This window comes from Anolis sagrei, chromosome 10 (assembly GCF_037176765.1).
Source record: "Anolis sagrei isolate rAnoSag1 chromosome 10, rAnoSag1.mat, whole genome shotgun sequence".
Classification (NCBI taxonomy): Eukaryota; Metazoa; Chordata; class Lepidosauria; order Squamata; family Dactyloidae; genus Anolis; species Anolis sagrei.
Genome location: NC_090030.1, coordinates 26814787 through 26831736, shown reverse-complemented (window position 1 = coordinate 26831736; position 16950 = coordinate 26814787). Strand labels below are relative to the sequence as shown.

The 16950-nt window shown below is 42.6% G+C and overlaps 1 protein-coding gene across 4 annotated transcripts in view; it reads left to right on the top strand.

The window, feature by feature from the left end:
- The window catches only part of ATP11C (ATPase phospholipid transporting 11C), a 188636-nt gene that overhangs the window by 37065 nt on the left and 134621 nt on the right, over window positions 1-16950 (top strand). For 2 of the 4 annotated variants that reach the window (XM_067471662.1, XM_067471664.1), the window contains exon 1: window positions 15035-15223. The exons of 1 other annotated variant lie outside the window; for it this stretch is intronic. In XM_067471662.1, the coding sequence (XP_067327763.1) occupies window positions 15173-15223 (51 nt within the window). In that variant the 5' untranslated portion in view covers window positions 15035-15172. Of the gene's footprint in view, window positions 1-15034; window positions 15224-16950 lie in introns of those variants that run through there. One more of the 4 variants, XM_067471660.1, reaches the window with a different exon arrangement.

Genomic DNA, 16950 nt, shown 5'->3' with positions numbered 1-16950 from the left:
CCTAAATGTACCATCACTTCCTTGCTTCTTAGAATCATAGAATCAAAGAGTTGGAAGAGACCTCATGAGCCATCCAGTCCAACCGGAGCATTGCAGCACACCCAAATACCTGGGAGTCACTTTGGACCGTGCTCTGACCTACAAGAAGCACTACGTGAACATCAAGCAAAAAGTGAGCGCTAGAAACAACATCATACGAAAGCTGACTGGCACAACCTGGGGATCACAACCAGACACAGTGAAGACAGCTGCCCTTGTGCTTTGCTACTCTCCTGCTGAGTATGCATGCCCAGTGTGAACACATATCACCACGCTAAAACAGTGGATGTGGCTCTTAATCGTAGAATCATAGAATCAAAGAGTTGGAAGAGACCTCATGGGCCATCCAGTCCAACCCCATTCTGCCAAGAAGCAGGAATATTGCATTCAAAGCACCCCTGACAGATGGCCACCCAGCCTCTGTTTAAAAGCTTCCAAAGAAGGAGCCTCCACCACACTCCGGGGCAGAGAGTTCCACTGCTGAATGGCTCTCACAGTCAGGAAGTTCTTCCTCATGTCAGATGGAATCTCCTCTCTTGTAGTTTGAAGCCATTGTTCCGCATCCTAGTCTCCAAGGAAGCAGAAAACAAGCTTGCTCCCTCCTCCCTGTGGCTTCCTCTCACATATTTATACATGGCTATCATATCTCCTCTCAGCCTTCTCTTCTTCAGGCTAAACATGCCCAACTCCTTAAGCTGCTCCTCATTGGGCTTGTTCTCCAGACCCTTGATCATTTTAGTCGCCCTCCTCTGGACTCATTCCAGCTTGTCAATATCTCTCTTCAATTGTGGTGCTCAGAATTGGACGGCTCTCACAGTCAGGAATGCAATATTCCTGCTTCTTGGCAGGGGGTTGGACTGGATGGCCCATGAGGTCTCTTCCAACTCTTTGATTCTATGATTCTATGAATGCCTCTAGAACATGGCCCTATAGTCCGAATAAACCCACAAGAACCTGATGATGGAAGTACCTCCACTCCCTTCCCAAGACTGCTGCAACCCTCATGTAATGACCAATCAAGACCAGACTTGGCACACAGAGCCCCCATGACCCACTCTACATCTCAGTGCTGTTTGGAGGAGGACGGAAGATGGATGATGGGACTTGCAGTTCCTTCACTCACTTCCTGAAAACACAGCAACACTCATCCAAATACCAATAAAGACCAAACTTGGCACAGAGAGCCCTGATGACTCACTCTACATCCCAGTGCTGTTTGGAGGAGGACAGACGATGGATGATGGGACTTGCAGTACCTTCCCTCACTTCCTGAAACCACAGCGACACTCATCCAAATACCAGTAAAGACCAAACTTGGCACAGAGAGCCCTCATGACCCACTCTACATCCCGATGCTGTTTGGAGGAGGACGGATGATGGATGACGGGACTTGCAGTACCTTCATTCACTTCCTGAAACCACAGCGACACTCATCCAAATACCAATAAAGACCAAACTTGGCTCAGAGAGCCCTCATGACCCACTCTACATCCCGGTGCTGTTTGGAGGAGGACGGACGATGGATGACGGGACTTGCAGTACCTTCATTCACTTCCTGAAACCACAGCGACACTCATCCAAATACCAATAAAGACCAAACTTGGCTCAGAGAGCCCTCATGACCCACTCTACATCCCGGTGCTGTTTGGAGGAGGACGGACGATGGATGACAGGACGTGCAGTACCTTCATTCACTTCCTGAAACCACAGCGACACTCATCCAAATACCAATAAAGACCAAACTTGGCACAGAGAGCCCCCACGGCCAACTCAACATTCTGGTGAGGTTTGGGGGAGAACAGACTATGGATGATGGGACTTCCCAAGGTACGGGCGCAGCTAGCGCACAAGCTTTAACTGTGCAAATGCTCCCCTGGTCATCGCCACAACCTGAATTTCCAAGCTCAGCAATGAATCCGGGATCACACCCAAGCTGCGAACCTATTTTCCACTATTTTCCTAGTAGGCAACACTCACAGAAACTTGGGGCATATTAATAGACAGCTCTTCAAACTGAGTGTTTCCAACTCCCTTGATATTTTTTGTTGGACGCAACAGTCGTTGACAAGTTTGTGCCTCTTCAAGGTTGGCCAAGGCTATTTGGAGGCTTTCTGGCACAGTTCGCTTCCTCTTGTGTTGGCAAATTTATCAGCAAAGCCAACAGGCGAACGGGACCAAGGACACATCTCTTTCATTTGTTGGGTAGGAAAATAATAAAAATAAAGCCTCTCTTTGGGGCCAGAGAGAAAATCTGAAGTGTTTATATTATATTCATTATAATCTGGTCATAAATAGCACCAAAGATAATTCATCAGTTCTTCTGCAGACTGACAAAAGGTTGGGTTTCCTTGCAGGAAGTCCACTTTGAAAGGGGCACTTGGGTTTAATTTGTCATTCACTCCAAGGATGCCTCTGCACCAGTGTTTCTCCACCTGAAGATTGGGACCTCTGGAGGGTGCGATCGCGAGGCGGTGTCAAGGGTTGCCAAAGATCATCGGAAAACACATTATTTTCTGTTAGTCATGGGGTTTCTGTGTGAGAAGTTTGGCCCAATTTTCTTGTTGGTGGTGTAAGGACGCCACCAGTTATAGGGACGTCACTGATTTGTCAGGGTCTCCTATAACTTGTAATGGATTTACAAAATCTGTGACACAGCCACTAGTCTGTAATACTTTGTTTATCTTCCTTTGATGCGTAACATGGCTTGACTTCAAAGTATACGAAACAGAGGCTTGGATTTAAGAAAAATTGTAACAAGTTTATTGAAGTGTTGAAGAAGCTTAATGGTTTCAATGTTTCTTAACTCCTAAAGGCACATTTCTTTAGTGCAGTGGTTCTCAATAGGGCTGGGCAGTTTCGTTTCGTTAATTCGTAATTCGTTAATAATTCGTTAATTTTTTAATTACAAAACGATAATGAACCATTCTGGAGCAATTTTTTTAAAAAACGAATTTTTAAATAGTTTTGTAAATGCTTCGTATTTCCTTATTGTATTCGTTTCGTTATTGTTTTGAGGTCGTTTCGTTATTATTTCCGCATGTCTGGGGCAAGTTTTATGGTTGTTTTTTGTTTAATTAGTGAAAAAAATTATAATATCACACCAACAGTCAACAACAGAGGGAGAGGGAAGCTTCAGAAGTTTTTGGAGGTTTTTTAGCGTATTTCGCGGTCGCGTCCGCCATTAACGAATCGATTCGTTATTGTTTCGGAAATCGATTCGTTAATGTTTTGTAATTTTTTTCACATTTACGAAATTTCGTAAATATCGAACTTTTTAAAAGGAAATTTTTGTAATTATTTTAAATAACGAAACGCAAAAACCCCCAAAAAACGAATTGATTTTAGAAACAAATTTTTCCGTTGTTACCCAGGCCTAGTTCTCAACCTTCCTAATGCCGCGACCCCTTAGTACAGGTCCTCATATTCGGGTGACCCCCAACCATAATGTTATTTTCGTTGCTACTTCACAACTGTAATTTTTCTCCTGTTATGATTTGTAATCTAAATATCTGATATGAAAGATGTATTTTCAGTCACTGGACCAAATTTGGCACAAATAACCAATACGCCCAAATTTGAATACTAGTGAGGTTGGGGGTGATTGAGTTGCTGGAGTTGCTGGGATTTATAGTTCACCTAAAATCAAAGAGCCTTCTGAACTCCACCAATGATGGAATTGAATCAAACTTGGGACACAGAATTCCCATGACCAAGAGAAAATACTGGGAAGGTCTGGTGGACATTGACCTTGAGTTTTTTGGAGTTGTAGTTCACCTACATCCAGAGAACACGGTGGACTCAAGCAATGATGGATCTGGATAAAACTTGGCACAAATACTCAATATGCCCAAATGTGAACACTGATAGAGTTTGGAGAAAATAGACCTTGCCATTTGGGAGTTGTAATTGTTGGGATTTATAGTTCACCCACAATGAACCCCACCAATAGAATTGGACCAAACTTTCCACACAGAATGCCCATGACCAACAGAAAATACTATGTTTTCTGATGGTCTTTGGTGACCCCTCTGACACCCCCTCGCGACCCCCTCAGGGGTCCTGACCCCCAGGTTGAGAAACACTGCTTTAGTGGTTACATTTATAACTTGTTTTTATAGCATGTTTTCTGCTTCCTTGGAGACGAGAACGTGGAACAATGGCTTCAAAATACAAGAGAGATTCCATCTGAACATGAGGAAGAACTTCCTGACTGTGAGAGCTGTTCAGCAGTGGAACTCTCTGCCCCGGAGTGTGGTGGAGGCTCCTTCTTTGGAAGCTTTTAAACAGAGGCTGGATGGCCATCTGTCAGGGGTGATTTGAATGCAATATTCCTGCTTCTTGGCAGAATGGGGTTGGACTGGATGGCCCATGAGGTCTCTTCCAACTCTTTGATTCTATGATTCTATGATTCTAATGTTTATGTATGTGAATTTGTGTCCCGACGTTGAATGTTTGCCATGTATATGCTGTGAACCACCCTGAGTTCCCTTTGGGGTGAGAAGGGGGGAATATAATTATTATTAATTAATTATTAATTAATTATTAATTAAATAATAAATTTCTCCAGTGGTGTAGGCTGCAGACACCCCGTGATACTGTACTTTTACTTTTTGCCGTGGCAACAGGTCCTTTCCATAGAGTGAAACGATTAGTCTAGCTTTCAATCCAGTTCAAAACAGGGACAAAACAAAAGAGTCAACATGTCCCGATGCAATATTTATGTTGCCTGGCATCCAGTTTCCTTTAGCCTTTCATCCGGCTGTGAAGTCTGCTCCCAATTTTGCATTTCTTGCATTTTCTTTGCAAACCACAAGCTATTGCTTGCAGGTGGGGGGAAAAAGTGGAAGCACATTTGTGTTTTATTTTCCTTCTTCGCCCGACTCTCCAGTTCCAGGAGTTCCAGCTATCAGCTCTGACCATTAGCTCCCATTAATGAAACATTTCCCAGAACATCCTGGGCTATTACATGGCCATTTATCTGACAAGATGTGGATGTCTGGAGCAATAATTCATAGCAATTTGTCGTGATCTTTCCATAGTTTCCCAGGCAAAAAGAGAGCTCAGACCCACACCTGCTTAGCCTCACTGTCTGGGGCTTTCACGTTGTGTTTAGAGGCGTCATAGAAATCCTAGAGTTGGAAGGGACCTCATGGGCCATCCAGTCCAACCCCCTGCCAAGAAGCAGGAAAATTGCATTCAAAGCACTCCCGGCAGATGGCCATCCAACCTCTGTTTAAAAGCTTCCAAAGAAGGAGCTTCCACCACACTCCGGGGCAGAGAGTTCCACTGCTGAATGGCTCTCACCGTCAGGAAGTTCTTCCTCATGTTCAGATGGAATCTCCTTTCTTGTAGTTTGAAGCCATTTTCCATTGTGTCCTAGTGTCCAGGGCAGCAGAAAACAAGCTTTGTGCCGTCGCGCTTGGGGGCTATTAGTCGTAATGAAGAAGGGATGGACGTGGCACCTTTCCCCCAAGGGATTGCTTCTTGCCCTCCTATAGGAAACTGGAACTCCCAAAACCCCAAAACACTGTAAATAGCTCAAGATAAGTTTTATTTATCACAAAGTCATTTCTTCAAAGCAATGAGCTGGAAGACTTTAGAGGGGTGAAGGAAAACATACATTACAGTCTCAATTAGTCCTGGGTCCAAGGGGTTTGAAGCTGAGAAGCCTCACCAAGTTTCCTCTTTCCTCAATGGCTGTGAATGCCAGAGCAAACCACAACACCAGTTCAAATGGCCTATGTTTTGAAGATTCAGGATCTTCCTTTGGTGCCAAAACAACTGGCTTGAAGGCGCCTGGGTCTCCTCAATAATTGTCCAGGACAATCTGGACATAAAGCATGAGTCCCAGGGGTAAAGAACCTCAGAACTGGTGCTAAGTGGTAACTTAAATCAGGGTCCTTTAGATTCAGGTCTCTTACTCACGTCCATCTGGTACGAACTCTGATGGCAGAATGAAAAGAAAAAGGAAGTTCTCCCCTCTTGCAGGAAGAGGTGGAGCCAAACAGTACTGATTGACAGCTACAAGCAACCAATCCATACAACTATACATAAGCAGTGTAAAAAGGGGCAGGATTAAGCATGATACAACAGTTTAAGTCTTACAACTAACAGTTCTATACATAGGTGGCACCACTCGCGCCGTCACAAGCTTGCTCCCTCCTCTCTGTGACTTCCTCTCATATTTATACATGGCTGCTCCATGAGGTCACGAAGAGTCGGGGACGACTGAACGAGTGAACAACAACATCATGTCTCCTCTCAGCCTTCTCTTCTTCAGGCTAAACATGCCCAGCTCTTTAAGCCGCTCTTCATAGGGCTTGTTCTCTAGACCCTTGATCATTTTAGTATTTTCTGTTGGTCATGGGAGAACTGTGTGCCAAGTTTGGTTCAATTCCATCGTTGGTGGGGTTCAGAATGCTCTTTGATTGTAGGTGAACTATAAATCCCAGCAACTACAACTCCCAAATGACAAAATTATTTTTTGAATGAAGGACATACATTGGGTTGTTAGGTGTCTTGTGTCCAAATTTGGTGTCAATACTCCCAGTGGTTTTTGAGTTCTGATGGTATCACAAACGAGCATTACATTTTTATTTATATAGATTACTTCATCTCCAAAGCTAACCTTGAGCAATAGATAGGGAAAAAACCTGGGTTTTTTTTTCTAACCATAGCAGCTCAGGGTTAGGGTGAAAGGATCTCAGGATGTTTTCTACCATTTGGGGAAGAGTTACCTCAGTAACTGAAGGAAAAAGAAAGCAAGATCATCTCTATGTTTTGATGTTCCAAACCTGAAGTGGCCTCAGTTGCTGAGAATTTTTGAGCTTCTAAAGAAAGACCCCTGCGGTCCGCCCAGACAAAGACAGAAGCACATCTTAGTTTTAATTTTATAGGATCTGGGTGTGAAGGCACAATGACGACTTAGACCAACTTAATGTGGCTTTCCCTGGGTTAAACTAACTCAAATCTTGAAGAAGGATTCGGGTTCTCCTTTGAATTAGGGACAATCTCAAAGGCCTTGTTCTTATAGATAGATATCGAGTTATTGAATATTATTAAGCATTACTTCATCTCCAAAGCTTACCTTGAGCTATAGATCGGGAACAAACCTGTTTTTTTTCTAACCATAACAGCTCAGGGTTAGGGTGAAAGGATCTCAGGATATTTTCTACCATTTGGGGAAGAGTTACCTCAGTAACTGAAGGAAAACGAAAGAAAGATCATCTCTATGGTTTCACCAATTGACTGTTTTGTTTGTAACTTTGACAAGCTGTGCCAAGTCTGCCAAGAACTTTGAGAAATAAATACTCCGTTTTGATGTTCCAAACCTGAAGTGGCCTCAGTTGCTGAGAATTTTTGAGCTTCTAAAGAAAGACCCCCACGGTCCGCCCAGACAAAGAGAGAAGCACATCTTAGTTTTAATTTTATAGGATCTGGGTGTGACGGCACACTGACGACTTAGGCCAGCTTAATGTGGCTTTCCCTGGGTTAAACTAACTCAAGTCTTAAAGAAGGATTCGGGTTCTCCTTTGAATTAGGGACAATCTCAAAGGCCTTGTTCTTGTTTATTCGCAAGGCATTTCGCACAATAGTTCTCCGGCTCTCAAATTACCAGCGGCTAGCTTTATCGTGCATTCCAGGCCACAAATAAAGGCAGCGGGAAAGGTCATGATAGGAGTCGGACGATGCGCAGCTGTTAATATAGTAAGTAGGGGAAGTGGGCCTCGTTCAGCTTGACCAAATCCTTTGGCTTATTTTATAACCAGGCTTAGCATCGGAGCGGTCAGTTTTGATTGGGAATTTGTCATCATTGCAACACTGAAATAGCAGGGATCATGTATAGAATAACACTCTTGACCATCCCACACCAAATGGCAAAACCAATCCCCCCCAAACCCACCAGTATTCAAACTTGGGCATATCAGGTATTTATACCAAACTTGGTCCAGTGAGCACATCCTGCATAGCCGATATTTATATTATGGTTCATAGCAGTGACAAAATAATAATCATAGAATCATAGAATCAAAGAGCTGGAAGAGACCTCATGGGCCATCCAGTCCAACCCCATTCTTCCAAGAAGCAGGAATATTGCATTCAAATCACCCCTGACCAATGGCCATCCAGCCTCTGCTTAAAAGCCTCCAAAGAAGGAGTCTCCACCACATCTCCAGAGAGTTCCACTGCTGAACGGCTCTCACAGTCAGGAAGTTCTTCCTAATGTTCAGATGGAATCTCCTCTCTTGTAGTTTGAAGCCATTGTTCCGCGTCCTAGTCTCCAAGGAAGCAGAAAACAAGCTTGCTCCCTCCTCCCTGTGGCTTCCTCTCACATATTTATACATGGCTATCATATCTCCTCTCAGCCTTCTCTTCTTCAGGCTAAACATGCCCAGTTCCCTAAGCCGCTCCTCATAGGGCTTGTTCTCCAGACCCTTGATCATTTTAGTCGCCCTCCTCTGGACACATTCCAGCTTGTCAATATCTCTCTTGAATTGTGGTGCCCAGAATTGGACACAATATTCCAGATGTGGTCTAACCAAAGCAGAATAGAGGGGTAGCATTACTTCCTTAGATCTAGACACTATGCTCCTATTGATGCAGGCCAAAATCCCATTGGCTTTTTTTGCCACCACATCACATTGTTGGCTCATGTTTAACTTGTTGTCCACGAGGACTCCAAGATCTTTTTCACACGTACTGCTCTCGAGCCAGGCATTGTCCCCCATTCTGTATCTTTTCATTTCATTTTTTCTGCCAAAGTGGAGTATCTTGCATTTGTCCCTGTTGAACTTCATTTTGTTAGTTTTGGCCCATTTCTCTAATCTGTCAAGATCGTTTTGAATCCTGCTCCTGTCCTCTGGAGTATTGGCTATCCCTCCCAATTTGGTGTCGTCTGCAAACTTGATGATCCTGCCTTCTAGCCCTTCATCTAAGTCATTAACAAAGATGTTGAACAGGACCGGGCCCAGGTCGGAACCCTGCAGCACTCCACTTGTCACTTCTTTCCAAGATGAAGAGGAAGCATTGGTGAGCACTCTCTGTGTTCGTCCACTTAACCAATTCCAGATCCACCTCACTGTCGTTTTGCCTAGCCCACATTGGACTAGTTTCCTTGCCAGAAGGTCATGGGGAACTTTGTCAAAGGCCTCACTGAAATCCAGGTATGCTACATCCACGGCATTCCCCGCATCTACCCAGCTTGTAGCTCTATCGAAGAAAGAGATCAGATTAGTCTGGCATGACTTGTTTTTGATAAATCCATGTTGACTGTTAGCGATGACCGCATTTGTTTCTAAGTGTTTGCAGACCGCTGCAAGAATAATAAGAAGAATAAGAATAAGAATAAGAATTTTTATTTATTACCTTCCTCTCCTGGTCATAATCCAAGACTCAAATCATGCTGGCTCTCTTCCTGAAGATATTAGATTGCAAAACAGGTCTTACATCCATTTTATTTTATTTGTGGTAGAATAGCTGCTGCCTAACCATGCCACCTAACTTTTCATGCCTGCGGGTATCTAAAACTGTTGGTGTCTAAACTGTAATTAAATGCAATATTCACATTTTGATATGTATACAATAGTTCATTCACTTTATTTACATCTCAGCTTTCTCCGGAAACAAGGCTGTTTGCCATTTGAAACAAAGACTAAACATAGCAACGATTGCCATTGAAATGTTTGTAAACTTTTGCTAATATTTAAAACAACACTAGACATCCATCACAAGGCAAAAGGAAAAGCAGTGAAAAAAAAAGTACAGCATGAAACGCACAGCGTTTTGCCCAAACTTGTTGGAAATACAGTGGAGGCTCGCGTATCCGACCTTCGCTTATCCGACATTCCGTCTTATCCAACGCTCTGATCCAGCGCCCCCTTTTTCTCCAGCATTTCTCCTTCAATTAAAGGAGCGCTCCCCAACTCTCTCCATTCCCGATAATGGAAAAAGGCAAGACATGGAGGAGGAGAATTCAAAATGATCTGAACAGATTAGAGAGATTGGCCAAAACTAAGAAAATGAAGTTAAACAGGGACAAATGCAAGATACTCCACTTAGGCAGAAAAAAACCCTAAAATGCAAAGATACAGAATGGGGGACGCCTGGGCCAAAACAGATGGGCCAAAACTAACAAAATGAAGTTCAGCAGGGACAAATGCAAGATACTCCACTTATTCAGAAAAATAATTGAAATGCAAAGATACAGAATGGGGGACGCCTGGGCCAAAACAGATGGGCCAAAACTAACAAAATGATGTTCAGCAGGGACAAATGCAAGATACTCCACTTAGGCAGAAAAAAATTGAAATGCAAAGATATAGTATGGGGAACGCCTGGGCCAAAACAGATAGGCCAAAACTAACAAAATGAAGTTCAACAGGGACAAATGCAAGATACTCCACTTAGGCAGAAAAAAAACCTGATATGCAAAGATACAGAATGGGGGACGCCTGGCTCGAGAGCAATATGTGTCATAATTGGAAAGAACAGCCACAGCAGTATGATCATATACCGTAATAAAAAAATCAATGATTATAAGAGCTAAGATAAAGATTTTCAGCAAACAACCATAAATCTGAATTAATCTTAATACGGCACTAAGGCTTTGTTGATAGTATTAAATTGCATCCAGCTCTCATAAAATCAATAAAAGGTGTTAGGAAAATAAGCAATCTTCCCTCTGTGTTATTGTTGTTGTGCCAGTGAAACAACCAAGTGTTAACCTTATTACACAGAGTTGTAGTTGTACAAGCTCTGTCCTTTTATCTACCAAGAGTGTTGAGTGTTCTGTCGCGCGCTGGGCCTGTAACAGCTGTACTTTTCTATAGGACGTATACTTTAAGCACAGCGGGAAGCCGGGGGCCTCGAAGAGAGATTCTCAGGGATTTTTCTGAAGTGATGGTCTTTAGAGTCTTTAATGATACAACAAAGTCTTTATTATGGAACAAACACCAAATCTTCAAAGGTTCAAATAACACTTCAAGACTTTCTTAGTCTAGTCCTCAATGGACTGGTACCTGACTTTGAATAACTGTACTTTCTCTGTAAGAAAAGAACCCTTTTTAACCTCACCTAGGCTGTTTACTATCTATGCCTCATCGGTGTGGGACCTACTACCGATTCCAAATGTATCTGGGTAGCGCGTAGACCTACCAGTCGAGACTTGAAGATATTTCAACTGGAGTTCCGTGGATCTGTAATGCTATTCTCCCTTCGAGAATTCTTAGAAAACTTCAGGGCTGTTCCCTCTGATGCTGTGAGGCTGAGAGGCTGCAAGCTCTCGGCCAGAGTTTTTGGGACCTTTCCCCTGGAATTTCTGCTTCTGTATCCCTGGATGTTAATGAGAAAGGAAGCTTTTCTATGGGACGAGCTGGTCTACATCCTATAGCTTAGCTACCTTGTGTGAGACTACCCCAAAAATGGCTCCTTTCCCTCCCAGAGCCGTGAACAAGGGGCGGAACCAAAGAATCATAGAATCAAAGAGTTGGAAGAGACCTCATGGGCCATCCAGTCCAACCCCATTCTGACAGATGGCCATCCAGCCTCTGTTTAAAAGCTTCCAAAGAAGGAGCCTCCACCACACTTCGGGGCAGAGAGTTCCACTGCTGAACGGCTCTCACAGTCAGGAAGTTCTTCCTCATGTTCTAATGGAATCTCCTCTCTTATAGTTTGAAGCCATTGTTCTGTGTCCTAGTCTCCAAGGAAGCAGAAAACAAGCTTGCTCCCTCCTCCTCCCTGTGGCTTCCTCTCACATATTTTTACATGGCTATCGTATCTAATCTCAGCCTTCTCTTCTTCAGGCTAAACATGCCCAGCTCCTTAAGCCACTCCTCATAGGGCTTGTTCTCCAGACCCTTGATCGTTTTAGTCACCCTCCTCAGGACACATTCGAGCTTGTCAATATCTCTCTTGAATTGTGGTGCCCAGAATTAGACACAATATTCCATGTGTGGTCTAACCAAGGCGGAATAGAGCATGGGGAGCATGACTTCCCTAGATCTAGACACTATGCTCCTATTGATGCAGGCCAAAATCCCATTGGCTTTTTTGCCGCCACATCTTATATCCATTTTATTTGGTAGAATAAATGGTAGAATAGCTGCTGCCTGACCTGACCTGCCACCTAACTTTTCATGCCTGCAGGTATTTAAAACTGTTGATGTCTTAACTGTAATTAAATGCAATATTCACATTTTGATATGTATACAATAGGCTTGGGCGGTTTCGTTCGTTAATTTCGTAATTCGTTATTAATTCATATTTAAATTAGCTTACGATCCGATATTGAGCCATTTTGAAATAGTGTGAGGAGTAATTAAGAATCGAAACAATTTTTCCAATTTTCGTAATTATTTCGTCATTATTTTCGTAATATAATATAATAATATATAATATGTAATACAATATATTATAATAATATAATATAATAATATATAATATAATATATAATATAATGTAATAATATATAATATATAATATATAATAATATAATATACAATAATATAATATAATAATATTATAATAATATAATATAATAATATTATAATAATATAATATAATAATATATAATATAATAATATTATAATATAATATAATATATAATAATATAATATAATATCGTTGTTGTTTGTTTTCTCACACCAACAGTCAACAACAGAGGGAGAGGAAGCTTCAGAAGTTCTCCCTGTCCCATTTGGAGGTTTTTTTAGCATATTGCGCAATCGCGTCCGTCATTAACGAATCGATTCGAAATTTACGAAATTTCATAAATTTCGAACTTTTTTAAAGAAAAAATTCGGAATTCTTTAAAAAAAGGAAACACGAGTTTAGAAACAAATTTTTCCGTTGTTACCCAAGCCTAGTATACAATAGTTATTCACTTTATTTACATCTCAGCTTTCTCCGGAAACTGTTTGCCATTTGAAACAAAGACTAAACATAGCAACGATTGCCATTGAAATGTTTGTAAACTTTTGCTAATATTTAAAACAACACTAGACATCCATCACAAGGCAAAAGGAAAAGCAGTGAAAAATAGTACAGCATGAAATGCACAGTGTTTTGCTCAAACTTGTTGAAAATACAGTGGAGTCCCGTATATCCGACCGCTCGCAGAGCTCAGGTGGTGTTGTATTTCAGTGTCGATGTTGACTTTGTTGGAGAGGTCTTCTCTTGTCTTCCCAAGAGATTTGCAGGATTTTCCGGAGGGAGCGCTGATGGAATTGTTCCAGGAGTTGCATGTGACGTCTGTAGACAGTCCACGTTTCGCAGGCATATAGCAGGGTTGGGAGGACAATCGCTTTATAAACAAGCAGCTTGGACTCCCTACGGATGTCCCAGTCCTCAAACATTCTCTGCTTCATTCGGGAAAATGCTGCACTTGCAGAGCTCAGGTGGTGTTGTATTTCAGTGTCGATACTGACTTTGGTGGAGAGGTGGCTGCCAAGGGAGCGGAAATGGTCAACATTTTCTAATGTTACACCATTAAGCTGTATTTCTGGCATTGGAGAGGGATTGCCTGGTGACTGATGGAAGAGCACTTTGGTTTTCTCGATGTTTAATGATAGGCCGAGCTTCCCGTATGCTTCTGCAAATGCCACACGCACACACAATGCAGCCATTAAACTGAATTGTGGGTTTTGGCACAGAACGGTTGCCAATTACACATCCAGATGTGCTTCGCATCGCTTTTGCAAGTATTGTTAGGCGTTTCACCCTAAGAGGCAAGAACTCCCACCTCTGAGGATGCTTGCCATAGATGCAGGCGAAACGTCAGGAGAAATGCCTCTAGAACATGGCCCTATAGCCCGAAAAAAACCCACAAGAACTTAACTCCCATTGACTTGTGCAGAACTTGGTGCATATTTCAAAGCAGGGAGTCCTATTGACTATTAGAATCATAGAATCAAAGAGTTGGAAGAGACCTCATGGGCCATCCAGTCCAACCTCCTGCCAAGAAGCAGGAATATTGCATTCAAATCACCCCTGACAAATGGCCATCCAGCCTCTGCTTAAAAGCTTCCAAAGAAGGAGCCTCCACCACACTCTGGGGCAGAGAGTTCCACTGCTGAACGGCTCTCACAGTCAGGAAGTTCTTCCTAATGTTCAGATGGAATTTCCTCTCTTGTAGTTTGAAGCCATTGTTCCGCGTCCTAGTCTCCAAGGAAGCAGAAAACAAGCTTGCTCCCTCCTCCCTGTGGCTTCCTCTCACATATTTATACATGGCTATCATATCTCCTCTCAGCCTTCTCTTCTTCAGGCTAAACATGCCCAGTTCCTTAAGCCGCTCCTCATAGGGCTTGTTCTCCAGATCCTTGATCATTTTAGTCGCCCTCCTCTGGACACATTCCAGCTTGTCAATATCTCTCTTGAATTGTGGCGCCCAGAATTGGACACAATATTCCAGATGTGGCCTAACCAAAGCAGAATAGAGGGGTAGCATTACTTCCCTAGATCTAGACACTATGCTCCTATTGATGCAGGCCAAAATCCCATTGGCTTTTTTTGCCGCCACATCACATTGTTGGCTCATGTTTAACTTGTTGTCCACGAGGACTCCAAGATCTTTTTCACACGTACTGCTCTCGAGCCAGGCATCACCCATTCTGTATCTTTGCATTTCATTTTTTCTGCCAAAGTGGAGTATCTTGCATTTGTCACTGTTGAACTTCATTTTGTTAGTTTTGGCCCATCTTTCTAATCTGTCAAGATCGTTTTGAATTCTGCTCCTGTCCTCTGGACTATTGGCTATCTCTTCCAATTTGGTGTCGTCTGCAAACTTAATGATCATGCCTTCTAGCCCTTCATCTAAGTGTAGAACTTGTGCAGAACTTGGTGCATATTTCAAAGCAGGGAGTCCTATTGACTATTGCAGAACTTGCTCCCAGCTAAACTCATGCAAGAGCTGCACCCTTTAAGGCCCATCAGGTTTTTGGCCTTTCGGGCTCCTCCTCCTCTGAAATTGGATCTAAGGCAAGCTGATCTTTGCCCAGCTTGTCTACAAAAGCAACTTTCCCTTCTCTTTTTGCTCAGCTGCCAAAAAAAGAGACAGCCGTCAACGCCATTTTTATTTCCTTAAATTCGTGCTTTGGGGACATGGAAGAACGTCGTCTGTTTTAGACGGAAAAATAACATGGAATTTGCCTTATCCCCGGAAAGTGTCCTGAAATTGTGGTCTGGCCTGGTAAGAGAAGAGAGCAAATAGATAGAGCCGGTTCTCCTTGCAAGAGAATGGCATTTTGCTTGTTATCTCTGCAAAAAGAATGCAAAGGGAGAACAATCTGTTTCGGAAAAACAGAAACTGATAAAAGGAATGAAGTAGTTAAGGCGGAATGTCAGTTCGGATAAAGTCGTTCTATCTCGAACACACTTAAGCAACTCACAAAAGTGTTGTTTCAACATGCCATGAATGGGAAAAACATATTTGCTTTGGATTCCAAAGAGAATAGGCTTGGAGAGTGCCAAGAAAAAAGGCTTTGTTGCTGTGTGTTCAATGTGTTACGTAAAATATCCCGTTTTCTCCCTTTTTCGCTGTAAAGTTTTAGAATTTGCTTCCCTTCTCCTGATACTTTGCTTCATGTTTTATTATATTAGCAAGTTACAATTAATGGCTATTTTCAACCCAAATTTGGTGAGTTGCAGCTTTGGCACAAACCAGCGTTTGTGAGAAGTGTCGTTGAGTTTTGCTTTGTTGTGGCTTTGAGTCTCCTTTAAGAGAAAAGTTGAAATCTTATCACAACAACAATAACAACAATTGGTTTGCTGTGAGTTTGTCGAAGCTTTCATGGCTGGAATGACTGGGCTGCTGTGAGTTTTCCAGACTGTCCGGCCATGTTACAGAAGCATTCTCTCCTGACATTTTGCCAACATCTATGGCAATAACAATTGGTTTGCTGTGAGGTTGTCGAAGCTTTCATGGCTGGAATGACTGGGTTACTGTGAGTTTTGCAGGCTGTCTGGCCATGTTCCAGAAGCATTCTCTCCTGACGTTTTGCCAACATCTATGACAATAACAACAATTGGTTTGCTGTGAGTTTGTCGAAGCTTTCATGGCTGGAATAACTGGGTTGCTGTGAGTTTTCCAGGCTGTCTGGCTATGATCCAGAAGCATTCTCTCCTGACATTTTCCCCACATCTATGGCAGGCATCCTCAGAGGTTGTGAGGTCCATTGGAAACTAGGCAAGTGGGGTTTATATTATCTGTGGAATAATAATTGAAATGCAGATTAAATTTCAACTTCTTTGAATTTAGTGAAGGAATAAAGAGTACATCCACACGGTTGATTTATGAATGTTGGTTTACCATACAACCGAAAGGAAAAGTTTTTTAAAAAATGGCAGCTCATTGAAACCCCTTTCCAACTTTGGAAAGAGGATGCCAAGCTCAGTGCACGAGCAAAAAAAAGTGATTTTAGTTAGAAACAGGATTCTAATATCCATTCTGGAGATCCAGAAAAGACCAGGTTTCCTATTAGCTTTAGTGCAACTTAATGTTAGAGGTAATGTCCTTTGTTTCGCCATTTGATGGAGCAAAAGGGCAGCTATTTCACCGTTGTGTAACCGGCGAACTCAAGTGACCACGGTGACCATTGTGCAACCTTTGAAATCCATGTTGATATATATATTTACATTGTGCTCAAGGTTTCGAGCCAATGTGGGAAATGAGTGAAGTCCAAAATCCATTTTTTCCAGTCCTTTTTTTTTTTTGTCATGTCAGGAGTGACTTGAGAAACTGCAAGTCGCTTTTGGTGTGAGAGAAATGGCTGTCTGCAAGGACGTTGCCCAGGGGATGCCCAGATGTTTTGATGTTTTTACCATCCTTGTGGGAGGCTTCTCCTACGTCCCCACATGAGGAGCTGGAGCTGACAGAGGGAGCTCATCCGCCTCTTCCCGGATTCGATCCTGCGACCT